General features: G+C 48.3%; 1 protein-coding gene across 2 annotated transcripts in view; it reads right to left on the bottom strand.

The window, feature by feature from the left end:
- SMC6 (structural maintenance of chromosomes 6) overlaps nt 1-27,024 on the bottom strand; it is a 2,412,589-nt gene that overhangs the window by 1,742,428 nt on the left and 643,137 nt on the right. For both annotated transcript variants that reach the window (XM_069605927.1, XM_069605928.1), the window contains one exon: nt 14,069-14,170. In XM_069605927.1, the coding sequence (XP_069462028.1) occupies nt 14,069-14,170 (102 nt within the window). The remainder of the gene's footprint in view (nt 1-14,068; nt 14,171-27,024) is intronic.

Raw genomic sequence — 27,024 nt, 5'->3', positions numbered from 1 at the left:
GTGGTCCCAGAGGGAACTGCACAGGTTTCTGCCTAACATCCGCCGCCCCGGTTTGTATGGTGTCTAATTGCCCCCGTATTGCCCTGTACTCTTAATAGCAGGAGTCCGTTTCGGACCCATTTTGGTAATTCTCTCTTAATTTTGCTTCTAGCCGGACTTCCCCCATCCTCAGCTCCCTTTTGCGTCTTGCATTTATGGCTATGATCCTGCCTCTGATTGTAGCTTTGAGAGGATCCCAGTAGGTTTGCCAAGTGGTGTCCCCGGTTTTATTGGTCTCGGCTAAAACTTTCAATCTCTTCCGTCACTTCTCGCAGTAGTGTTGGATCTTTGAAAAGCTGGGCAGGATATCTCCACTTCCAGAGCCTGGGTGGCCCCCTCTTCCTTTTTAATAGCACGGTCATCGACGTGTGATTGGAGCGGGTGATAGCTCCCAGCGTTAAATCGCTTTCCCTTTCCCCCAGCGAGCTGGACAGCCATATATAGTCGATCCTGGAGTGTGACCTCTGAGTATGAGAGTAGAAGGTGTATCCTTCCCCATCTCCCTGCATTAGCCTCCATGTGTCGACCAGGGATAGGTCTTGTATTTTCCGTTTAAGGTCCACGGAGGGTAGCACTGAAGGGCTGTGTGTTTTTGTGCTCCTGTCTGATTGGATCCCATTCCAGGTTGAAAACCCCTGTCAGAATGACCAGTGATTTTGTGAACTTTTCTAGGCGAGTGAGCACTTGGTGTATGTAGATGTCTTGGCCTGTATTCGGAGAGTAAAGAGTCGCAACCGTATAGGCTTCCCCTCTTCCTTCTAGCACGACTGCCTAGTACCTGCCATGGTTGTCATTATCTATTCCCTTTACTGATAGATCGAGCCCATCTTTCAGAGCTATTAGGACTCCCCCTTTTTTACCTAACTGTGTGGCCTGGAAAATTCTCTTATACCCCAAGACTTTTATCCAATGTCTATATGTGGGTCTCTTGCATCGTGACTATATTTGGGTCCTCTTCTCTCAGGTATCTCTCCACTTTTTCCTTTTGAGCTGAGAGTTAAAACCGTTAATGTTTAGCGATAGTAACTTTAAGTGGTCTGGTCGAGCCATATTCGGTCTCTTGGGTTCTTGTTGTCTGGGCTGGTGATCCTGGGTCTCCCGGGTTCGCTCCCCCGAGGCCCCTCTGCTTCAGTACAGTTCCACCCTCCTCTTTCAGTTGCATAGTCCTGTTCTTGTTGCTCCTCCTCCCTTCCCTCTCCCCCAACCACCATTTCCATTGCAGGGTGGGTCCAGCCGGCGCTCAGCCCCCTCTCGCTTGCGGTCACAAGAGCTAGACCCTTTAGATGCCCAGCTTGTCCCCACGCAGGATCTCCCAATCCCATTCCAACGTACCGTTTACCCCCCCTCCTCCCGCAGGTGTGCGAGTTAAATCCAGTCCTTGTCGCTCAAGCACAAGCTTTATCTCGCTATGCGCCCTCCCCAGGGATGGCATAGGTGTGGAAGTCCTGCGCTTGGTCTTAGATCACTTGTCCATTTCCTCTGTGTCCCCCAGTTTGGCTGGGTCTGCGGTGGGTTGACGAGTTCCGTGGGGGGGGGTTGTCTCCCCCCTTTCTTGGTTCTTCTGGCATCTATTCCCAGGGTCTCCGGGCGATAGCTTGACTGGATGGCGAGGGGAGCAGCAATTGAGTTTCTTCTTCGAGTCCCTGTATGAGGGCTCCTTGCTCGCAGGTTGTTAATTTGTGGTGCTTCCCCCTGCCATGTGAATCTCAGCGCGAATGGGTACAGCCAGCGATATCTCACTTGTTGGTCTCTCAGGTGGGTCCGAACTGGGCCCATGCGCCGTCTTCTGTTGAGGGTGATTTGGGAGAGGTCCTGGTCTAGATAGATTTCAGTGCCACTGTAAGTGTTTTGGTTCGTTTTCCTGGCCTTTTCCAGAATTTGTTCTTTCAGGGCGTAGCTATGGAACGCCAACCAGGACGTCTCTTGGTCCTGCGCATGGTTCCTGCCATTTCGCAACAGCTGTGTGTATTCAATCAAAGCGAATATCTACACTCTGTTCTGCATCCAGCAGGTCTCTGAAAATGAGTCAGGTCTTGGTCTTCGGTGGCCTACAGCAGGCATTTGACCCGTATGTTGGATCGCCTGGACCCGTTTTCCAGGTCTTCAGCCCTTAGTTAAAGGTTATGGGTGGCTACAGCGAGAGTTTCCATAAGGGTGTATGCTTTCCGTGCCTCTTCAGTCAGCTCTTGGAAGCCCTCTCGTTTGTGTCCACCCTTTCCTCGATCTTGCTGATGTCCCTTCTTATTTCCTGTATTCCTTCGGCCAGGTCTTCCCTTTCAGTGTCCATCTGTTTTTTTCTTACGTTAGTAATTTTCTCTACCATTTCTCCTACTAGACCTAGGAGTGAATTGTGGGTCACCAGTCTCTCCTGTTCGTCCTGCCTATGATCCGTGCTGGGTTCGGCTCCTCATTCGCCAGCATTTTGAACCCCCGTTGTATCAGTTTCTCTGGTCCAAATCTGCGCCAGGGTCCCTTCCTGCATTTTCCTTGCCACTTTGGTGAGTACTGGTGTGTCCATGCTCCTGGACATCTCGGTGGTGGTCGCTGCGTGTGGTGGTCCCTGGTGTGATTCTAGTGTTTATGGTGTGCTGCCGGGTCGCGTCACTCTGTGGGCTGTGGTTCTTGAGTTGAGGGCGCTTGTGGGAAGGGGGGATCCCAGGAAAAGGGGGGATTCCTGGGCAGAACTCCACCGTTTATGACCAGGGAAAGGAGAGTGAAGGGGAGGACTTTAAACTTGTTCAGCCCTATGGAGCAAAGTGGGATGTAATCATGTATGGCAAATCCTCCCCCCGCCCCCTGTATTCGGTTGTACTGAGAAACCAATCATGGGGCTCTCAGATTTGTAGAGCCCACTTAAAGTCAAAGGTCCAGTTGCAAGGGCAACCCAGAAAGGTTGCAGTGGTAGTTTTGGGATTCAGATTGGGTTCTGCTGGCCAGTGGTTCTGCACTACAAGACTGTTCCTGAAACCTTGAAGCTGGATGACCCAGGTGTAAAGATTGGAGGGGGTGTCTTTTCTCCTGCTCTCTATATGGCAGAGGAGAGGTACAGAGGACCCCAACCAAGATTTTCTATGATTGGTAATCTAGTCGAGCAATCAAGGCGTAGCTCTCAGGAGGCGATGCAGGCTGGTTCTTAAGTACAGTGTAGTCCCCAAGGTATGTCCACACACGATGTAAGTTAAAACACAGCTCTTTATATAAATAAGGTTCACGTTATATACACAATCAAAATAACACACTTTGTGCTCCGACAATTCGAAAATGGTAAATATATACAGTTCTAGGTGGTACCGCTATCACTCTGATTCCATTCAAATGCATCAACTGTACTCAGTTCAAATAGCATACGAATCAACACAGCAAAACGATATCAACCATAGACTTAGGAGGAAGACAAGTTGGTTAGACAATTGGCAGAATACTGAGCCCCTACCGTCAGGCACAGTTCTGTATGAGGATCCCCCCACCTGGGCAACCTGTAAATGAAGATGAACTACAAGCCCAGCCAATATATTGTCTATTAGAGTCTCATCTTCTATAGTTCTGCAACCCAAATGTACCTGGTCTTGTAGAGTTCTTCGTAAGGGAATCGACGGGCCCTTCTTGAGTGCGCTCCCTTTCAGGCAGGAGCCACGGGTCGAATTTCCGAGATGAAGGACAGGTGAATGTTGTCGTTGAGGCAGCAGCTTCAGTCCTTGCAGTGCTCGTTGACAATCTGTCGAAAACGTCCTGCAACAGGGGAGGCGTGCGGTGCACCTCGACGAGTGTTCGTTGCCGCAAAGAGTCAGTGAAGAACTTTGACCCAGCAACGGCTTCGGTTCATCGGCGTCTGGCGTCGGCGAACAGGATGTGACCACGGCTGGCTTCAGTAGCTTCGTCTGCGTCTGAGGTCTTCAGGTGGCGGGAAACCCATCGGCGGATTCTCCTCGGTTGTCGACGACCTTAACTTTCTCCAGCAGGACGAATGCGGTTGACAGTGATGAACAAGGAAGTCCTTGGATCACAATGTTGTTAGGCAAAGGGAGCACGGCGGCTCCAGACGGTGACGGTGGACGGCTGTCTGGGGCTTCTGTTGGTGCTCCTCAGTGGGCCCCTTCTCCGGTCTGCAGCCTTTCGTAGGTCGGTCTACCAGGGAGCTTTGGCAAAGATCAGCTGTTGCACGATGGTCCCTCGTAGCTCAGGGAGCGTTCTCCTTACCAGGTCCTCTTGGATCAGTTCTTGAAGACAGCAGCTTTAGGATTACACGGAAGGGAGCAGCGGTTCACATTCTTCTTCCGGCTCGGCTTCGAGAGTAAGCATCAAGTATCAACTTCAGCTTCTGAACGATTTCTAGCAGTGAGAGGCCCCCCGATATACTAGTTGATCTCCCATTCATTCTGCTGGGTCACACTCAGGCAAGCAATCATTGAGAAGGGCATTCAGGCAGTCAGTCAGCCAATCAGGCATACGGTGCACTTAGGCCTTTCTTCTCCATCCAGACACTCGCAACACAGAATGTGGATTCGGACAAGTACCACGCCATTCAACAATACATACTGCATTCATACCAGTTTCGGGCAGGGCTGTCTCAGTCATTGTGTCAAACACCAGATACTAGACACCCACAACAGGAAATGCGTATTCATCACACACTCCATTCACCCACGTCCCGCCCCACGGGCGTACCTACAACATATGGTCATTGAGAAGGCTCCAGCCAGTCTGGTCGGCACTTCCCCACACTATTATTTATGGAACTTCCACCCAAAAGGCAGTCAGGGGGAAGGGACAGAGTCAGGGCTTCCCGGGACTTTGGGAAGACACAGTAACAGTCTATAGAAAGCAAGAGGCCACAGGGGCCACCTTGTCTCCATCAGGAATCTACTGATTCCAATGACAGGGCCTGGGCATCCCAAAATGGAGGATGCTCAGGACACCTGTCACTTTAGCGCGGAGATGCCACCAGCCCATACCCTGCTCTGTGGGCCACACACAGGTGCCCAAAAACATACACTAGGAGTACAGGGTCGTACTCCCACCCATGGGTGCCATAAGGGTATCCAAAGGGTCTGTTCACCGAACCAAATACAGGAAGAGCCGCACCACCAGGAGTCTCAAATGAACTCAGGTGCGGAAAACAAGACAGAACACATGATAAGCAATAAAGGAGAAGGATTCAGAGGTCCTTTCCCTCTGATGCATTTCCAGCATCACACCAGGCACCTTGGGACGACCACCACCACCTCAGGGCGGTGTCTAGTGTTTCCAACGAAAAGGTTTCCAACAAAACCTTTTCCATCGAGAATATATGCATCAAATGCATATATGTGTTGGGTAAAGAGTTAATTTTCATTGGGGTGACTATTTAAGTGTACAAAATGGGGGTTAGTGGGTGGAACCCCCTCCAAAAAAAAAAGAAAATACAAACAAATGCATCCGATGCCAATATTTTTGATGGTTAGGTTTTCAATGCTAAAACATGTTTTGGAAAGTTTTCGATGGAAAGACCATAACCCCTCAGGGCCCATGCGTGGAGACACCTTGGAAATGACAGACTGGCAGCAAAGAAAACCTGATATGGGCAGCCAACACTCATGGTGCGACAAAGACACTGCTCCAGAAAGGTCCATCTTCATGATGGAGATCAGCAACTACAAGAGGATTGATCTTGGGCCACAAGCTTGCAGCCTGCGAAGTTCCAAGCCAAAACTTAGAATGCAGACTGATGGACCAAAGATGTCCTGTATGAAGCCAGTCAACACACAGGGATGTTCCTGGATACTTCTAAATGCTTCTGGGGTTATGATCTTTGTGCAGGGCTCTAGACTGGTTGGTCACACCAGCCCTAGGATTAAAGGACCGACAATGGTCCTCGGGAGATCAATGCAGACAGGGCTTCACCGGGACTTGGATGGAGACAATGCTAGATGTCTTTAACGGTTGTCCTTGGGTTTTCAGTGTGCTGCAACTGTTTGTAGGGTTCTTGGCTCTAAACGGCATCTGAAGAATGGCTGCAGGATATCTCCTTTTATCCCAAATTCAAGCTGGGAATGGCCTCAGCCCACCAACAGCAACGATGAGCACCATTCAAACTGTCAAGGGCAGTTCAATCCCGATGAACTTCTATTTTGGACAGCCTCTTGCCCCACATCTGCCCAGCAAACATCATCGCCTGGCTGGGGACTGGATTGGGACTAAACTGTTCCAGCTCACACACCCGGCCAGATCCTCAAACCACTACTTTTCAAGGGCAACTCTAGGGATTGCCCATGAAAGTACTTATCTTTTGGCATTTCCTGGCCGGAGAGGGCAGGAAGGCCTAAAACAAGATGGCCAAAAGGACAGGGCAGAAGAATGTGTGGCACTGCTATTTTGAAAATATATTTGTAAAAGGGCATTATGTGGTGTAAGGGGTCAGAAGTAAGACTCGGAGTGTTGTCAACTTCGTGGTCAAACTTTTATTATATGAAAAATGGTTGGAAAAATGCCTCGGGCCCTAAAACAAAGAGGGGTTTCCCTGCCTCTAAGAAAACAAATGAAACTGTCAGAATGTTGAAATTTTAAAGTCTGTCCCGGTTGTGTCTCAAAAAGCCTACGTCTGTCCCTAACACTAATAAAACAAACTAACTGTGCAAGGATGATCGCTTCCTAAAGTAAAAGTAAAGAACTTTTGCTTCCAAGTATTAGAAAGTTCCCAGTGTCTTGGGCAAAAAGGGGCAGAGTAACAGAAATGTTTAAAATGGTAGGACGCCAATATTAAGGTCTTGGCATTATCCCCTAGGATCCTTCTTATGTTTCCCCCTTGCCGGCCTTAACTTACTGCCATAAGTACTTCCACTAGCTCAGTGCCTCATTTACTATGGATTTTTAATTTATTAGACCACCTCATTTTTGATTTCCTTTTAGCTCGTGCTGGCGAGCGGGCGGGTGACTGGACGCCATTCATTTAATTGTATAACTTTAGTGTGCAGTTAATTGGTTTATTTATTTGATTTTTCACTTTTATTTTACTTTTGGTTCATGTAGACTCTTGGGTCTGAAAGTTGCCTGGCTCCTGCCTAGTTCCCCGGACAGGACACACGTTGCAGTCTGTCTTCGCTCTCCTTTGAGCAGTGGGAGGGGCTAGGCCGATATGTGCCTATTTAGGCAGCATTCAGCTCCGCCATGCAGCGGTCAAGGACCTTGCGCGCCGAAGTCAAGCATGTCTGTGCTTGTCCGGGCTGCGGAAGGGCTACAGGAAGGAGGTACTGCGACTATTGGCTGCAGTACTGTGGGGATGTCCTGTGAAAGCTGTTGGGAGCTGCGCCGGCGGGTACCGTGTGGCCAGCGGGTTTCAGGTGCCTCCCTGTACTGGGGCGGGGCGTGGTCTCCCAGGCCTTTCTTTCATTTCTTCTCCTTAATGCACGCTCCTTAGTGGCACATGCTGCAGTATTCTATGACCGGCTTGGGGATTGTAACCCTGAGATAGCATGCCTAACGGAAACCTGGCTGCATGATCATTCCGTTCCCGCAGTGGTGCAGGCATTACCGTCAAACTATAAAATCCTTCATTTGGACCGGTTGAAATCTACTTCTGGGGGTGGGATTGCTGTTTTTAAATCAGCTTTTACCGCACATATTGTCCCCTGTGAGCACAAGGTAAAAGTTGAAGCTTTTATTAATGTGTCTAACAGTTAACCCTTCAGATTACTGTTATGTTTTAATATAGTTTATTGTCCCCCTACCGACGATTCCTGTTTTTTTGGAAGTTTTCTAAACCCGATAGCCGATCTTCACCTGCGACATAGCAATCTGCTGATTGTGGGAGACTAATCTACAGGTCACCTCTCGTACTGACCAACCCCCGATTCAGTTTTTAGCAGGGATGAATGATCTCACTATTCCGCAGCTTGCGTCAGGCCCTACTCACTATCTGAGCAACACACCCGATCTTGTTTTCTCTTCCTCTTCGTTAGTATCAGTTCATCATTTCAACTCGATTGGTATGATCACTTTGTGATCCTTTTCCCCCCCTAGTGATTGATACACCGCCGAGGCTACCCCAAAGCCCCAAGTATTAAAAAGAAATTGAAAGTCTGTTGATACAGCTTCTGTTGCTCAATCTATTGTAGCAGGGTGTAGCCCCGTCCGTAGTCGACCTTACAGTACTCGCACAGGTTTTTAAGAACACAGCAGATCACCTGGCCCCCAGTAAAGCTGTCAAGACCGCACTCTCATCAATCAGAGCCATTGTTTGATAAAGCTCTAAGGCTCCTTCGACACAAGAGGCGGCAGGCTGAGCTCAGGTGGATAGGGTCTTATCTGCTATCAGACCGGACTCTCTTGCAGCAGGCAACAGCAGTATTCCACAAGGCAGTGGAGGAGGCTAAGTGTAGGTTTTTCACCAATAGGGTGCAGGGAGCCCTGAATCAACCAAGTGAGCTATTTGAGTTTGTACACTCCCTATCCTGTCCAACAGCAGCTCAAATAGCAGCTCAAATAGCAGGGTTGCTCTCGCAAGAACTTTGTGAATCCCTCTCGAGTTTCTTCCCAGAGACCATCCGCAAATCGATTATGCTCTCAGACATATTGTCGGGAAGGTTCCTCTCTAGCTCTTCAAACTCCTTGATGCCAAGATCTTGGTCTGTCTTTCCTGTATTTTCCAGGGAAGACATTATAAAGGGCATGTCTATGTTAAAAATGCTTCTGTTCTGGATTCTGTCCCGGTGGCCGTTTGCAAAGACATCATACCTAATATTGTCCCTTTAGTGGTCCAGGTCATCAACCATTCTTGTCAGTCAGTAGCCATACCTGCGCACTTTAAGCACACTTTGGAGGACCACCCTCTTGAAGAAACCCCATCTTGACCCAATCTGTCCTGCTAACTTCCGCCCCATTTCATTACTCCCATTCTTTATGAAACTCCTTTAGTCTCTCTTAGACCTTTTCCAGTATGGATTTCGGCCCGGTCACATAGCGTATTAGTCGTGCGCGTGTCTCAGATCAGAGGGACAGTGGGGGCCTTGGTTCACTTAGATCGATCTGCAGTTTTGGATACAGTCGATCACTCCATCCTGTTGGCCCGGCTGGCCAGGGTGGGAGTAGCTGGACAGGTGCTCTCCTGGTTTTTGGCTTTTTTTGGTGATCGTTCACAAACTCTGTCCCTGCCCCCATTTCTGTCTACATCTGCTCCTCTTACCTGTGGAGTCTCCCAGGGCTCGGCCCTGTCCCTATATTGTTTGATTTGTATGTCCAGCCTCTTGTTAAGCTCATCCACTCCCACGGCCTCCAATGCTACTCGTATGCTGATGACACCCAGATTATACTGCGTCTTTATCTTCTCCATCCTGATCCTGAATCTCAGCTACAGGGGGACGTGGGGCACAGGATGGCCCGCAATTGGCTTAAGCTTAATGGGTAAAAGAGCAAGATCCTGGTGGTTGGACCCACCTCTACCTTCTCTCTTTGGACCTCTGCTTTCTGGCCTACTTCTCTTTGCCCGTCCTACTCCGGTTCAGGTTGTTAAGGATCTAGGGGGAAAAATGATGTCATCACTCTTTGGAAGCAGTGGCTTCTGTGTGCCAGTCAGGGCATTACAAACTATGGGTTCTGGAGTGGGTGCTTGGTTTTCTGCCTGTCCAGCACTGCGCACAGTGGTTGCGGCACTCTTCCTGAGTACCTGTGACTATTGTAACTCTATATTTAGCGCAGCCATTCTTCCTGATGCATCACCTCCAAGTGGCCTGCATTTACTGTACCTCAAGTTCTCCAGCCTCGCGGAAGCTTCACTGGCTGCCCGTGGCTCAGAGGGTACAGTTCAAATCATTATGTATTGTTCACCGGCCTTCAATGGCCTAGGGTCTGGATATCTTCGGAAGTTCTGTCCGCATGTCCCCAATCGGCTGCTTTGCCCCCTGCATTCGTATATGATTGCAGTTCCTTGTGTACGGCTCTCCCGGGTTGCAGAACTGTTCCAACATATGCTTTCTCGCTTTGGGTGCGGGTCCCTGACTTGCAGTATTTAGTATGGTTTTGTTTCAGATTCAATATGGGTACGAGTCCAAGAATCGCAAAGTTCAGATGGGGTTTTGTCTCTGAACTTCAATGACTGTGGGTCCCAGACCGTCTTTCTATGGCCTCCGCCTTCTCCCCTTCGTTCCCCGAGAACTCCTGTACCATTCGGGTAACCCGCGTACCTGTTTGCTCGCAAAAAAAAGGTACTGGTGTTTCCCAAGCGGCAACAGCTCTTCTGAAGCCTCCGGTCACGTGCAAGGTTTTGATGCAGCCGGCAGCACATGGCCGGACGTCTGCTTCTTCCCAGCGGTGTGCCCTCCGCTGGGCCCGTCGCTGGACAGCAAAGACACACGCAGTCCTGGTTTCAGGGACCTTGCTCGCATTCTCGGCTCCCTTAGTTTTCTGCTTCCCCTCAACTAGATCTCCGCCAGGAGGCTACCCACCAACCACCCAGCACCGTTATATGCACACATTTAGAGAGACTGTAGGTTTTAACATCGCAATTATGCCATCAACAAACTGCCTCTGCATTCATTTACTTGTTTTAACGCTGCAGTTTTGGACCAATCGAATTTCATGTTCCATTCCGGGTTTTGGGTTAAACCAGCAAATGCATTCTGGTACATGTATGCAGTCCAAGAGGCAGAGGGCTGGAGGAGGCATACTAAGTACATTTGTTTGCTGCAAACTACTAAGAGCTGGGGAGGCGCTGATTGCATTCACCAGTTCAAAGCTACTGGAGGCTAGGAGAATCTGCGGAGAGCTGAAGAGACTTTAATTGCAAACCACTGCTGTAGGCTACTGAAGCCGGGGCTGGGCTTGATTCAACACAGCTGACAGACTGCAATGAGCTCCACCCTGTTGGTTAGGAGTGCCTTTATTAGCTAATTTGGAGCAGAAGCAGCTGTTCAGTCAACTGCTTCCACTGGGAGTTTGCTTCTGTAGCCCATGACCAGTTTTTGAACCCTTCCTGAATATCCCTAATGTTGGCTTTTGAATGCTGTTTGTTGGTGCGGTCTTTGCAGCACCATTTTCAGTCTGCTTCTGCAGTCTGCCTGTTATACCTTTCCTTGATTTTCAGAATTTCACTACTGAAACCTTGTCCTGTTTTGCTGTTAAAGCCTTTCAGTTCTTTACAGATTTCTTTTCCGTCGTTCTGTAAACACCCTGTTAGGCAGAATCCTATGCAGTGCACTTAGGGACCACTGCACAGAATTAAGACCACAATTGGTAATACAAGTTCACCTTTGGTACAAGCCTGTACTACGCAGTTAAATTGGTAGCAGAGTAGCCCGACTCATCTCAAGAGCAAATGAGCAGTAGTAGAGATTACACAAATGACTACAATTACTGTGACTCAAGCAAACACTGACTCAAGGTTTCTGTTCTGGTTAAAAAAATATAAGTACATTTATTTTTAAACCATCTGTTCACAAAACACTTCTCTTCTATTAAAATAAAACCACACTTCAAATACACTACACACAACCAATTCCCCTTGTGCAGAACAATTCAAGTTAAGTACCTTAGGATTTGACAGACAGGTGTTGTGAAACAAAGACGTTACCGGGAGTACATATGCAATCACTTTTTGACAGTAATGACAGTTTGGTATTACTAAAGATAAGTGTACTCGCAGGAAGAAATGTTACCAGAGTCAAAACACACTTAGCACATGAATCAACAAAAGAGAGTTGGGGTTAAAAATCATAGGCAATACTTTTGTCAAGGCAGTTAGAATCAGAGGACACCTTCTAACTAGTGGATAAAAGTCAATAAGCCTGCGCCAGTGTCAAGTGAAACAGGGTTCCTGTTGCAGAGGATCACACAGTTTAAAACAGTTCACGATTCGAGATTGCCTGGAGTACTTGGGTATTGTCAGAAAGGGAGAAAAAAGTTATAAGAGGGAAGGAAGAAAAGGACAAGCCTTTGGGGAGGAAGAAGGGTTCACCCCAATTCCTCGAAGTCGGACACAGTACCTTTTCGGTGAAGAAAGCTGGTGCCACGGCAGTAATTGCTGCAGACTCACGGTTCCTGGAGCTTCAGTCGTGGAGACAAGGAGGACGTCTAGAGCAATCTGCACTACCCAGGGATGAAGCCAGCAGCAGTGAAGCAACGGTGAATAAAAGGTACGCGCCTTTAAAAACAGGAGAGGCTCTTCAGATGGCTATCCGGACCACTACAGCTATGTGCAGCAATTTTAACCACAAAGAGGGTCCTGCGACTGTTGAAGCTGAGCTGGTTGATCCAAACAGGCTCAAGGGAAGAAGACTCTGGACTGGATCTTCTCTTGTCGCTGAAGGGTAGATCACTCAGGACTGCAGCAGGGCTTCACCGGGACTCGGGAGTTGCAGGAGCCGTCTTCTTCTCCGCTTCTCTTTGGTTCCTTGCAGTTCGAGTGGCGACTCTGACCCAGCCCAAGAGTCCTGCCTTTTATGGGAAAATCCCCCATTTACACAGCCTGGCTGTCAATCACTCAGCAGGGGGGTTGTCCGGCCCGGACAACCACCTCAGCCAATCAATACAAAGTGTGACTTGGTTCTCCATGGAGACCCTGTGCAGGGGGTCACTACACCCCTCCCTCACATTCAGCCCACCTAGACACCGAGGTGCCAAAGGAGGGCTTCTTCGTAGAAGCCCGCCAAAAGACGGTGAACAAAGAAGGCAGACCTGGTTTGCCACGCAAAGTAAAACACAAAAGAAATGGCGACTAAACCAGACCAGAGCCGAAATAAAAAGTATTTGGGAAAGCGGGTTTCTGTTCGAGGCGAATACAATAGCCTGGAACAGTACCACGTTTATATAGTATAATTGCGGTAGAAAAGTTAGGGTAGATACCACTGTCACCAGCCAAGTCTAAATGTTAAAAGAGCAAAACAAAGCTCAGAGAGGCACTGGCAAAAGGCGGTAGGAATTAACCCTTTCCAATACTCCATGAAAGATGGGGTGTACTGGGTCTGTAGTTTAAAGTGACTACCTAAAGTTAATGGCAACTTTACAAGTTTCTGGGCGACAGTAGTCAGCCCCAGAAAAATTCAGTCAGTGCGAAGTCTCAAAGACAACTCTGTTACTGCACTGAAGGTGCTGTGTAACACACACAAAAACTGGGGCTCATGGAGTGGTGTGGCTCCAGAGCCCAAGATCAAAACACAGGTAAGAGTGGATAAAAGGCACACACTCTTACCAGCTGGAAAAAAAGAAACCCCTGAAATCCAACAAAGCTGCTGAGGGACTAACTAGGTGAGGGAAATTAGCCATAAATGAGAATTCTCCCTAACACCCTGTTTTCTGTAAGCATTTCGGCTTCACGGGGGACAAGACATGTTCTGGTGGTGGGTTCTCCCCGAACTGCTTCTTTTTAGCCAACTGCTGAGTAATTCTCCTATTCAGGTGACGGCAGTTAAGAATCTGGGTGTTTATCTTTCCTCCTCAAATTCGTCACAGTGGTAAAATGGAGAAAAAAAAAATCACTAGAAAAATATCTGCTGCCACCAGCCAGTCTTGGATACAACACAAAAGTAACTGAAATGTTACTAAAAGAAAAAGTAATAGGAATAAAAAGTACCCCTGCAGTACTTCACTATAATGTGCGCTGCCTAAAAAAAACAAGGAATCTTGCAAAGGGGGACATGGTCCCCCTGCATCAATAGCCTTAGGGACTAGCCAATGCCCCCAGAGATGAGCTGAGCACGGAAAAAAGCAAACAGAGCCTCTTTTCTCCAAGCGTCAGGACAGGAGTCAAACAGTAAGACGTTAGGGGGGGATTGTATTGATGTCAATGGAGGGAAAACTGCTCAAAGAAAATCTTGACTGGAGCCAAAGTTGAGATTTAGTTTCATGTTACTCCAAGAATGCTAACCACAGGCACCAGGCAGTAATGTGAAACCTGTGAATACCAGACTAACAAATGTAGATCCAAATCCACCTGTGCTTCATCTGAATTGTCAACCAAGGCCAAATACAGTCCTCACAAGAGAACATGATAAAGAAATAAAAAAGAAAAAACAGTGTCTTATGACATTCAACTCCTAAATTATCTAAATTATGTGTCACAAACCTCCACTCCTTGTTCAATTTGATCATTTGTCCTTGCTTTAGTATCCATGATGTAAGAATAATCTTCTTTCATCTGTTCCAGTTGAGTTGCTTTCATGAAAAACTAAAAGACAAAAACGGGCAAAAGGTAACATCTAGACGAGAGATACCTAAAATAAACTAGGAGGGTGAAGGTTCAATGTAACACAAGCACTCAGTGGACCCATTTTTATAGAGGTCTGGCGTCAAACTATTCCCAGCAATTATCATTATAGGTGGGCTACATCATTGACCTACTTAGGAAGGACTTTGTAACAGCTATGTTTACAATAAAAGGTCTGTTATTCAAGTTTGAGCCCATGTCCTTCAAGTACAAATTACAGAACAAGTCAATTTGTTTTCAACTGAAGCTAAAACCAGCACTGCCAAAGTCGATAGGTCTGGGTGTGCAAATATAAAGGGCAAGACTTTGTCACGTGGGGGCTTTAGAAAGAAAATATTGACACCTACGTTTGGAAAGTCAGATATGGTGATCATGTGATAATGTGGCCATGATGGATTGGGAGAAGGGTTAATGGTTGCATAGGAGGCTCTTAAAATCCATCCTGGCCACCTTCTTTAATTACAAAGTAGCCATAGCCATTACTAGGGATATTTTTCACAATGATAACAACGTAATGCAGTGCAAAATATGATGAGAAGCTTTCAAAGGTGTATTTGGTGGTTCCGGTCCCCTGGCCTGCCTTGGAGAGCCATGACGGCTCATAAACTACCACTTTCCTTCTTTTCCCAACAACTCTTTTACGACATTGCTGCTGATGTATTGGCTGGCCTGCCCAGTCTACAACAACCAGAGTGGCCTTTCTGCTATAAAGTTAGCATTCTCCATGTTCTCTCCAAAGAGGGTATGTTCAGTGTTTTTAATTAGTGTCACAGATAGCAGTAATAATTCACATACTCTCCCAAAAAGTTCAAGGAGTTTTATTTTAAACGACATAAAAAGTGCAGATTATTCAATGTTAAAATGTTCAGATTAAACCATCTGCACATAATTTTGAACAATGTAATGTACCGGGCTGGAGAAGAGGGGAACAGGGTACACTATTGGGCATCCATCTCTAGTCTCCTTTGGCCTTCTACCTCCATAGACCAGGCGCTCCGAAATCCTATGTTAGGTTGGCTAGCAATCCCTAACCCCTACTATCTAAGAATCAGACTAAGTTGAGGGCCTAAAAGCTGCAGCCTTATTGGTCTTATTTGGTCCGGCACTTCATAGAGGACTCCATCTCTGCAAAGGTCTTTTCCACTTCTTAAAGGTTGATTGTGTTCCTGTTCCTTGCAATCTCTTCCCCAGTCACTCCCTCCCCCTCTCCCCTTTCGCAGGATATCTCCCCTTTTTTCTTTCACCCACTGTCTCCTCTCCATTCACTCCCTTTGGTGGTCTTACTCTCCACTAATCCTATTTTCTCCTTCCTATCTCTCTCCAGCTCTGCCCATCGCTGCCCCACTGGTCTTCAAACAGTCTCTCCTTCTGCCACCTTTCTACAGCCCCTCTCCATGCCGCTAAATGCGCCCCATCCACACCACCCCTCTCCTCACTAAACCCCCACCTCTTACACCCTACTGAGGCATATGGTGCCCTGCTCACTCTCCCAGGGATATGGTTCCCTGTTCACCCTCTTATAACTTCTCCCTTATTCCATCCAATACACCCACTCACTTTCTCACACACCCTCATTTAACACCTGCACCCTTTCAACACACTTGTCCTACACTCCTGTCTATCCTTACCCTCCTCAATATCCACTCTACCTACTACCCTCACCTGCCTACTTCCATCGCCCTCACTACTACCTTCATTCTCACAAACTGGCACCACTCTCTCACTACCTCAACTGTACTCTGCGCCATTCCCCATCCCTCTGGTCTCTCGGTCACCCTTCACGGCCCCTGATCTCACCCAAACATCTGTCACCGTCTTCCATGCACTTCCACTTTTGGTAACATTGGTTCTAGGACACACCTGAATCTGGGGCCAATCAATGCATGCCTATTCCCCAAGAGCTGGGTAATACAGAGAAAAAACTTTCTGGCTAACTTTGGTTCTGGAAGTTAGTTTTTCTGTTGTGGGGAGCTCTTTTCTGGGGTGCTAGTCGCTGTTGGGTCGTGGTTAAGGCTCATAGCCCTTATTAGTTGCAGTGTTTGTTTCCTCCATTTGGTTCTGATGCAGGTTTTCTTGGTTGCTGTCAGGGGCACCCTGGTAGTTGCTGTTGTGAAAAAGAAAAGAGAAAACACGGCCCAGAAACATTACAAGGCTGTATTGTGTGTTAGAGGCTGGTACTGGACATCCTGCCTGCCACTCTCAGGCCGTCCACTCAGGGCCCTCTTCCTGCTACCACCTGTGAGGCTAAGTAGCTTGGGGTCATCTTCGACTCCACACACTCCTTCTCTAATCACATCTCTGACGTCTTTAAGAAGTCAAACTGTCAGTTACACCTCCTCAGAGGTATTCTTCCTTTCTTCACCTCCCCCCAGAAGAACAAGTTACTTACCCCGGGTAACGTTCTTTCAACTGGATGTTCCTCCTACGTATTCCTCATCTTCGATTCCTCATCTCTGACACTTGTCCAGTTTCAGCTGCTTCGGGAAAAACAAATTCGGCAAAGGGCACTGTGCGTCGATTCGATGTCCCTCGAAGGCCTCCCTTGAGGGTGATGTCATCAAAGGCATATATAACACACGCAGCGCACGTGGACCTCAGTTCTGTTTGTCCCGCCTCTTGCAGCAGAGATAGCCGTAAAACACGGCAATGATCGTACTGAGGCGTTGATGGGACGGAAGCTATAATAGCACAGGAAATTCTACTGGGGGTAGGATGGGAGGGCGATGAGGAATATGTGGGAGGAACAACCAGTCGAAAGAAATTTACCAGGGGTAAGTAACTTGTTCTTCGAATGGATTGTGTCCTCCCACTTATTCCTCATCTTTCACAGATTCCCAAAGCAGTGTTATGTTTTGTGGAGCAAGAAATATTGGAATTCATAATTTTTCATGGATAGAATGAAGGACTGCCTTGCCAAAAGAATCATCTTGCTTAAGGGAATAATGTTTAGTGAACTTGTGTATGGAAGACCATGTTGCCGCTTCACAAATGGTTTTTATAGGTAGGCCCCTCTGAAGGGCCCTAGATGTAACCATGCCCCTGGTGGAATGAGCTCTTAAACCTTCAGGAGGGTCTTTTCCTGCGAGCCTGTAATATTCTGATATTGTGAGAATAATTCATCTCGACAAGGTCTGTTTGGAAACAGTCTGAACTAGCTTGTGTCCTGTGTATCCGATAAAGAATTGGTCATTAACTCGCAACTTTGACATTCTAGAGATGTAAAAGGTTAACGCTCTCTGAGGGTCCAACCTATGAAGTCTTTCCTCTTCCTTACCAGGATGAGGTGGAAGATAGAAGGAAGGAAGAACAATCTTCTGACTCAAATGTAAGTCAGAAACGAGTTTGGGCAAAAAGGAGGGTTTGACCCTTAAACAACCCTGTATTTGTGGAAGATGGTAAGGGTGGCTTGGATGACAGTGCCGGCAACTTGCTCACTCTACGGGCTGATGTCAGAGCTACGAATAGGATTGTCTTGAAAGTAATAACCTTAACGGACATGTGTGCAGAGGTTCAAATGCAGCACACATCAGGAATTTTAAAACAAGATTGAGGTCCCAAACCGGAACCTGGAAAGGAGATGGAGGGAACACATTAGTGAGCCCTTTTAGGAATTGAATCACCAGTGGAATTTTGAAATGGGAACATTCCTCTGACTAGCGCTTAAAGATGGACAGTGCTGCCAAAAAGCCTTCAATGGAGCCAATCTGAAGGCCCATATTTGCTAAGTATAGCAGAAACAATAAAACAACCAGAGTTTTACACAGAAAAGGATCAACATTCGTTTCCTTGCACCAGTTGCAAAGAAAAAGTAGCATACCAACTGGTAACTTTCTTTTGACTGGATGTTCCTCCAACGTATTCCACATCTTTCACATGAAATGTCCACAGGTGTGCTGCTTCGGAATTGTTTTCGGCAGAGGGCGTCCTGCGTCGAGTCGATGTCCCTCGAAGGCCTCAGTCGTGGGTGACGTCCCCGGATGTTATAAATAGGACGCACAGCGCCCGTAGCCTCAGTTTATGTTTTTTCCTCCATAACGTTTAACATGCTCGTACACAACTGCTGCTCGACTGCACATAGCCTTGTGGGAACGCAAGCTGCAATAGCATAGGAAATTCTTCAGAGGGGCAGGCAGGGAGGGCAATGTGGAATACGTTGGTGGAACATCCAGTCGAAAGAACGTTACCAGTTGCTACGGAACCGAGAAAAGAGAGAAAGAGAGAAAGAAACTGCTGCCTGCTAGGACTGTGATGTCACAGAATGTTCATTGAGTGCTTGGAATGTTTGCGCTTGAGTGTGTGTGTTCCAGCCCTGGAAGTTGGAGCTATGTATCCTGGGTGGTAGGATCCAGTGGGCTCTATTCCAGCTCCTATTGAACGCATCCTAATTACTATCCTTTCGGATGAAACTTAATAAAGGAAATTACTTAAAAGCCTACCTGCTGCCTCAAGGATCTTGCTTTACAACATCCGCTAACGACCAGTGGACGCCCATTGTGGTCAACCAGCATTGCCTCCAGTCAAATTCTGGTAAGCCCTGCACCTCTCTACAGATCTCGAAAAAGTCCTCACTGGTGCTTCAACCCCTGGCCCGATAGGAACAACCTGTCCTGTCCCCTGCTCAAGGATCCATGCATGCTGCGCCTTCAGAAGTGTGCCTCGACTACCAGGCATACTGACGAGCTCTTTCCTGGGCCTCCTTGCTGCAGAGTTCAGCATTGGAACTTTGCAGATCTTCAGTTTGTAAGACCAGATGCTTTACACTGTGGTTTCTGACTTTCTGATGGAAGAAAAGATGTGCAGGTACTTTTCTGTCCTGTCCTTGAGGTTCACCTGTTGCCATCTGATCCTGGTGATCATAGCTACAACCCGCCTCCTTTATGTTCCGAGGTAACCTGCTCCTTGGAGGTATTCATCCTGTTGTGCCAAGGGTGTTCAGCTGTCCAGTCTTCAGTAACCTCTCATCAGAGCCCAGACCTACAGACTACCTGGTCCCAAACCAGACGTCGGAAGGGATCACTGCACCTATGGCCCTTGAACACCCCTAGTCTACACGAAGCTTAGAGTCAGTGGGCCCAGCTGATTCAGGAACCCATGAAGTCATTGCTTAAGAAATCATAGTAAGGGGGTTTATATACCTATTCCTACCCCGCTCTCCCACCATAGGGGCGTATTTGCGTGTAAAGCCCTAATCCCTACATCTCCCTTGCCTAACTAAGATCAGTGGTGGTCTGCTTAAGGATCATCCCTAGGGTTTCCCTTTACTTAACTTGTTTTTCTGCTTCTGGAACACTTAGCTGCAACCAATGCCTTTGCCAACTCTTGTTCGTGAATCACATAGTAAAGCCCCTTGAATCACTGCAAAGTTAATCAGGTTTTGAAATTGCTAGAAGCTATTTATCCCCTGCCGTAGTAGAGCCTGGCTAGCTCCCAATTAACAGTTACCAGGAGCTACTTTTGGCTCGCAGACCAAGTGGTGCTTTAAAAATATGCATATATGACATTAACCTTCGCGGTTTTATAAGGAAATTAAGAAATAGAACACATCCTATATAATAAAAGGCCAGATGCATGTTTGTCTGATGCAATCTCGTGCAGCAGAGACTGCCTACTTCACCTGTTGTCACCGCTAGAGGGAGCTGTCGCCTTAGGAAACATATAGTCCTTTTGTCCTTTCCTTACACAGTTTGGCCGTGTACACAGGCGTCGACACTAGATTAAATATAATGGATCAAGTGTGCCTGTCATTTGACATTTGCAGTGCGTAGAGTATTCACTCTTGGCTCCCAAGCATCATCTCCTACCTAGTGTTGATGATGCCTTGGCACCCAGGAGGTGGTTTTAGTTCCTGCTCTTCATATCTGAATTTCGAGACTGTTGGACACAGCGTGATGGATTTTATACCTTTCCCGGTGGACACTGGGAGCTGCTCAGGTGAAAAATAATCAGACTGGCCCCGAGGACATGGCAGAGTATATAGTAGCCATCAAAATGGCACTGAGCACCCCTCAACATGATCTGCCATTCTTATTTTTGAAGGACAGTGGTGCATAATGTGCCAGCAGAGACTTTTTGCTTGTCCCCCCTTCCTCACTGACTTAGGACCACGGAGATGCTTGGCACCAAGGCCCTGTAAAGGCAGCAAAGAGCTCAGAGTGTACCCTAATACAAGGAGGTGGGCCCTTCCGGCAGGAAGCGCCATTGAAAGTCATAGGACATGAGGTGTCAACTTGTGTTGAGACCAGCACTAGGACTGAAGGACCCTCAGTGCCAACACCGGCAGCAGGCCCAGCAGGGTTCTGGGTTTCACTTGCGGTGCAAGATCATCAAACCACAATGTCACCCCCCCTGTAGAACGCCAGCAAATCACTGAAGGCCCACAGGGATCACTGAAGGCCCCCAGGAAGAAGTCTCCACGCAGGGGCGCCTTAGTGAAGAGGGGACTGCTTACCCATTTGCCCTTGAACATGGCAAATATCTACAGGTGACCAAGGAACTAAACCACAACAAGATCTTGGGCCAGTGTGAGAGGGCATTGCTGGCCACACACGGTTACAAGCAATGATTGAATCAGAGGCACTACAGGTCAAGAGTGCTTGGGGATCATTCACCAACACACGCAGGAAGTTAAGAGAATATGCCCCAACAATCCAAGGAGGTTGAATAGTAAATTGTAATTGGTTATTTATAACGTGCTCAATATCCAGAGGTTTCTAAGCGGTGACCCCGGGGATCGAACCTGTGTTGCTCCATGTTGTGTTGCTTCCAAGGTGAGCGTGTTGCCCCTGAGCTATCCTTCCCGAGAGGGGAACCGCCAGGTAGCCTGAAGAAAAGTGGAAAACAAACACTGAAGGATAGCATAAGAAAAAAAATACCATTGCGGGGCATGCAACAGACCACATGTACCCAGAAAAAGGGGATGGCAAGCGCTGCCTGGAGGTGGTGTCAGTATGCACTTTGGCTATGCCCAGCGTGCTTACCCTGCATCTGCACTTCCATTTGATTTAGGATTTCACTGTGCAAAAGCTCCAGCCTTATCCGAATAGGACAAATCCTCATAGGTAGGGAGGAAAGGCAAACTGAATGATGTGTAGTGTTGCTATTTAGGATTATACTGGCAGGCATTCGAGGCTTGCTAGGAAAGCTAGAACCCGGTTTGTTATTAGGCCTATATTAACCCCTTAAATGCAGAGGACAGGATAGCTCATCCTCAGCAGTGCTTAACCTTTGGAGGGGGTATGGGGCGAGCGGATTGTCTCTCCCCCTGACCCCCCAATTGCTGCAGCTTTCTTTGCAACCCCCAGGAAATGAAGGGGAGGACTTCCACTTCCGTGCCTGGGGGTGGCCATGATGATGTTGGTGCACGCTAAGTCATTGGAAAATGTATTTATTGCCCGATTTGCATGGAGGAGGGCTTGTTGGAATGGGGAAACCTGTCCCCTTTCCAACAAGCCCTCCCACAAGCAGATTGCTGGTTGAGCATTGTTAGATCCTCATTCATCAATCATCACTATACCACCAGGCCAAACAGCCTGCAACCCCCACCAGAAAAATGCCACAGTATTGTGCCTCGGTTGGGGGGCAGATGGGTGCTGTTTTGCACCCATTTGCCCCCAAAGGAATGGGGCAAATGAGCCTGTGGGCCAGTCCCACCAGAAATCCCACCATCTAGGGCTAGATTCTGTCTGCTTCCCTGAGAGGGGCAAAATTGAGGGTCTAACCCCATTTTGCCACCACAAAGGGCCACCAGGGATATGATCTTGGGGTGGGGAGTGCAAAATTGAGGGGCTGGTCCCATTTTCCCAACACTGGGAAGCAGTAAGGAGCACTAAGCCCCAGGGAAAAGATTTTGGGGTTGGGGGGCAGTCTTACCTGTTGCCCGTCGCAGTACCCCCGGTCATCATGGATCTCAGGTCGGGACAGGTTCGAGCTTTTCCCTCCGGGGAGTGTTGGGGATCCTGTCGGGACGTCCTATGACCGCCGCTGGGCTCTGGCCGGTCGATCCACGTGCGAGACAGACGCCCAAGTCTGGGGGCAGCAGTGCCAGCTGTCCTAGAGCTCTGGCTGGGTTGTGTTACAGATTTTCCTTCTGGGGATGGATGGGGACCGTGCCGAGGCTCCCTGGGACCACCGCTGAACTGTTGGATGGTCGACCTACACTGGGGACAGACACCCATGGCCGGGAACATCAACCCGACTGTCCTGGAGCTCTTGCCGTGCAACATCTTTTCCCTCTGGGGAGGGATGATGACCCTGCAAGGAATCCCTGGGCCCGCTGCTGGATTTGGGGACAGTCGGCACCATGGGAGACAGGCACCCAAAGCCAGGGGCAGCAACCCCGGCTGTCAGAGAGCTGTAGCTGGGCTGCATTACTGCTTTTCCCTCTGGGGAGGGATGATGACCCTGCCGGGGCTCCCTGGGACTGCCACTGTACTTGGGGATGTTCGACCCTTTTTCTTTTGTGCCCAGGTAAGCACACCCATGCGTGTGAGGTACCATATTCATCGGGACAAATGTGGGACGGTAGGAAGGTGTGGGACGGTAGGAAGGTGTGACATGTGTTGTTGCCTTCGTGTTGCGGTGGTTTCCTGGTGGCAAATGTCTGAAAATTTAGTTTTTTCCCTACATTTTGGACTTTGCCGGCCCTTGTGGGTGTTAAATTCTAGTGCTATTTGCACAAGTCCAGCATCTTTGGATTCCCACAGGTGTCTTTTCAGAAATGCATGTGGTTCCCCGTTTTCCTTGGTGGCTGTGACACCCCAGGCCCTAATCTGTGGTTTGTCCACAAAGCCAAATGAAGTGTTCCCCAGGGTGTTTGATATACCAGTGGTTTAGTATTTTACCTTTGCGCCCAGGTCAGGGCAGCCACACATGAGGTACCATTTTTATCGGGACACCTGTGGAAATGTGGGAAGGTAGAACATTTGTTTTCTCTTGGATTTGATAACGTGTTCATACATTTCCTACTGCCCTTTGTAACACAACCCTTTCATTTCCCAAATGTGACCTACATTTAGTTGCTGCTTTTGGCACTGTACGCTTCTGTAACCTGCACAAGTCACCTCTCCTTCAAAAGGTCTGCCTGTGTTCTTTCAAACAATGTATACTTTCCATTCTTCACCACACTCGATTTCCTTATTTTCAAATGCCAAGTACATCTGTTTAGGCCTTCAGCAAAAGAATCCCATGTAAAATGGCTCTGTTTTTGGCTCGTGGTACTGCTTTACGAAAAATGTGTGATTTCCTAACTAGAAGAGTCGGGGAAATGTAGCGGTGCATTTCTTTTCCTAATGTTCACAGAAGCCACTACCACCGTACAAGTGCAAACATGTCAAGCACATACTTTTCTTCGGTCACTTTTCCAATTATTTCCCAAATGATGAGCATTTTAGGTACATAGTTGTTGCCTGACCTGCGCAAATTACCCCTTCCTGAACTTGGAATGTTGTCTTCTTTTCAGAAATGTATGCCTTCCTGTGTTCCCATTGAGCTTTCCTACCCTCCTCTTCCATTCCGTCCAAGCATGTCCTTTTAAAAAAAAAAAAAAAGGAAAAAACGCCTAACTCTCAACAAACTGATGGTAACATTATGAAAAATATGTTTTCCTGTTCCACTGAACCTGGTCATGAAAGCTTGGGAAATGGCGAATTCAGAACTGCAAACCATTTGGTCCTAGTTCTTAGAAGAAAAAAACACAGGCTTCTTTGTACATAATATTATTGGCATTTTCTGAAAAAACACAACATTTTGTCATTTTTATGTTACTTTCTTGCACCCCCCTACAGCAAATAATTAATCTTTGGTGGTGTTTTGACCGCCTACATGTGGGAAGAAAAAGGTGCAGATTTGGCTGGGATATCACTTAACAAAAACGTTACAAGGGATTGAATGCAACATACAAAAATGTCCAAAAAAGGGGTCAGCATTGGGAGCAAAAAACCTCAGCAGTTAAGGGGTTAAATGATTTAATTGAAATTTGTAGCCCTGTGAATATACAAATAAAAATTGTTTTAAAAAAGTGTCAACAGTCAATTGTTCTTTGCACTTTAGTTGTAAAGAGGTAGTGAGATGTAATGCAATGTGCATCATGGTTAAGAAATGGTATACACGTTTATTTACAAAAATAAAATATTAATAACACTATGGTGTGTGTATTTTCGGCAGATGCTAGTTTTGAGCTATTTTCCCATTACTAAGCAATATAAAAATAGGTGTCAATACCAAACATGCAGGCACTCAATGGGCCTCATTCTGAGTCTGGCTGTAAAAATCCAGAGTTACCGTGATGGCGGTCCTACCGGTTGCGCCACTGCGTGGTGCCGGAAACAAGGTAGGATTACGGCTGGTCAGCCGCGCGCATCCGTTATCTGCGGAACCAGTGACATCACCATAACAGTAACACCAGTGTAGACGGATGTACTGCCACCAATGCTGGTGGTGCAAACCCCTCTGCCAGGAGCATGCCGGACGTACCCACCGGAACTGGAAAGAGCCTGGCGGCCATTACAAAAAAATCACAATCCACTGCAATCTCCCTGTGCCTGAAGCCATCCAGCCTTACTGACTGCCAGAACACATCCAGGGACATGTCCTCCAGGATTCCCCAAACCCGCCAGCGAAAGCCACGCTTCGGTGAGGCCGAGCTGACCATGCTGGTCGACCACAGTCGACAACGCTGGGGACCTATTCTCAGCAGACCAGCGCCGCAGTACGCAGCTCCTGCGAAAGGCAATCTGGGCAGAAGCAGCCCGGAAAGGTAACTGCCGTGGGGGTGGCAGCATGGAGTGTGAAAGACTGCCACAAGCAGTGGGACGACCTCCAGAAGAGTGTGCACAACCTTCTGGCTGCACACTGCCGCCAATGCACAGCTACAGGTGGCGGACCACCCTCACCCCTCAAGCTGCTGTCCTAGGAGAAGTGCAGCACTGCGGTGCATTTGGAGGGCATAGAGTGAGTCGGTGCAGCAGAGGCAGGAGCTGGGACACCCGTTGAGGCTGGTGTGTAGATACACTTTACAGATATAAAGCTCACACATGCACATCCTGCCCCTGTACCATCATTGCACATAAATGTACATAGCATTGGCCACATCACCCCGACCAGACGCAGCACAAGTCACATGCCCTGCCCCCAAAAAATGCCCCATACACAACCACATGAGAATGCGCCACACATGACTGCGTGTGAACTGAAACAAGTGTGCTTGTAAGTAGACCGCCACATGTGTGGAGGGACCAGCAAACACATGATGCCCCATTAGAGTGGCTGCCAGGGCTGCAGCGCAAACAGGCCTGTCTGTGGTGGGTGCTGCAATACTGGCATGCTGAGTTGCTATGGGAGCACCACCACCATAAACATCATTGCCACTGCTGCCTACACACTCCCATGGATCTGTATGGGGCTCAATGGGAATGTTTATCAAAAACATCCTGCCGCCTCACGTCCTGGCCCATGGAGTTTGAATAATCCAGTTGCACTATGAAGTCAGCATATGTACATTGTTAATGGCTCTGGCAGCAAGCTGCCGGTAGCACTGGCATGGTTAACACCGGATCCATGATGAGGCACAGTGTCACCTGGATACTGCAGCATACACACCGCATGTACAGCTTGACTACGCACCCAGGCCCCCTCCTAACCGGCATATGAGAACACTGATGAACAACTCCTAGCCAGACTCAACTGACAATAGAAGAAATCATAATCCAAGGCGACACAGTGCATCCTGGTCACGAGTACTGCATGTGTCTGCCGTGCTGCCACTGCCAGCACAGCACAATACTGGTACGCGCTCACCTGCACATACACATGGGCACCCAACAATTGGGGAGTGCATGTCCCTTACATGACCCTGCCAGCCCTACCATGAAAACCCCACACATCCTGGCCATGCAACCAGTTCACACATTGACTCCAGGCACGCACCCCCCAAACACCCCACCCAAAAATCCCTGCAACACATCCCAATTATCTGCACATGTGCAGACATGCATGCACTGCCCTCAGCACAACGTGGGTGTACATGTCAGCATACCAGCACAGCTGTGTTACATGTGCCGTCTGCGCAGTGTCTGCAGCTGAATCAATGCAACAGATGCCCGAGTCAGACATGCCATGCAGCAGTGCATGCCCCCACAAAGTAATATAGCACAATAAACATGTTGCAGGTAAATGTACAATAGTCAGCCACGCAGTTACCCAACATCATGCCTTTCATTCACCCACAGGAACATCATCTGACACGGACGGCGGGCAACCACAGACATCAAGGGACAGCAGACGTGCAAGGGGCACATCACACCGCCCATCAACCTTCAATGCAAGCACATCTGCCATCGTGGGAGTGACAACTGCCACCGTACAGCAGGCAGGGCCGGCAGATACCTCAGCTGCCCCCGTCACACAGGCAACCCCACTGCTTGCTCCACCTGCTGCCCCAGTCACACAGGTTGCTTCACCTGCTGCGCCTGTCACACAGGCAGCTCCAAGTGGAATTCCATAGGGACGTGCACCAACACCACCCCAGTAGCCCGACTCATATGCCTCAGACAGCAGTGATGGAGCTGTCGAGGCAGGCATTAACACCGGCGAGGACAGACCACACCCCAGAGGTTTTGCGCACATTCAGCCCCATGAGCCTGAGAAGTCCCATGCGCTTGCCCAACTCCTCACTATGGGAGATTAATGTGTGTCTCCAACACATGGAGGAGTGACAGGACACACTAACCGCCCTGGTGCAGTAGCACTTAGAAGAGTCACTCCTTATGAGGGAGAACAATCGGACAATCTGACGGCAGATTGCCTGTGCCATTGGCCGG

Source organism: Ambystoma mexicanum, chromosome 4p, assembly GCF_040938575.1.
Source record: "Ambystoma mexicanum isolate Mex_15411 chromosome 4p, UKY_AmexF1_1, whole genome shotgun sequence".
In the NCBI taxonomy this organism is placed as follows: Eukaryota; Metazoa; Chordata; class Amphibia; order Caudata; family Ambystomatidae; genus Ambystoma; species Ambystoma mexicanum.
The sequence above is the reverse complement of the archived record's forward strand: the minus strand, read 5'-3'. Positions and strand labels throughout refer to the sequence as shown.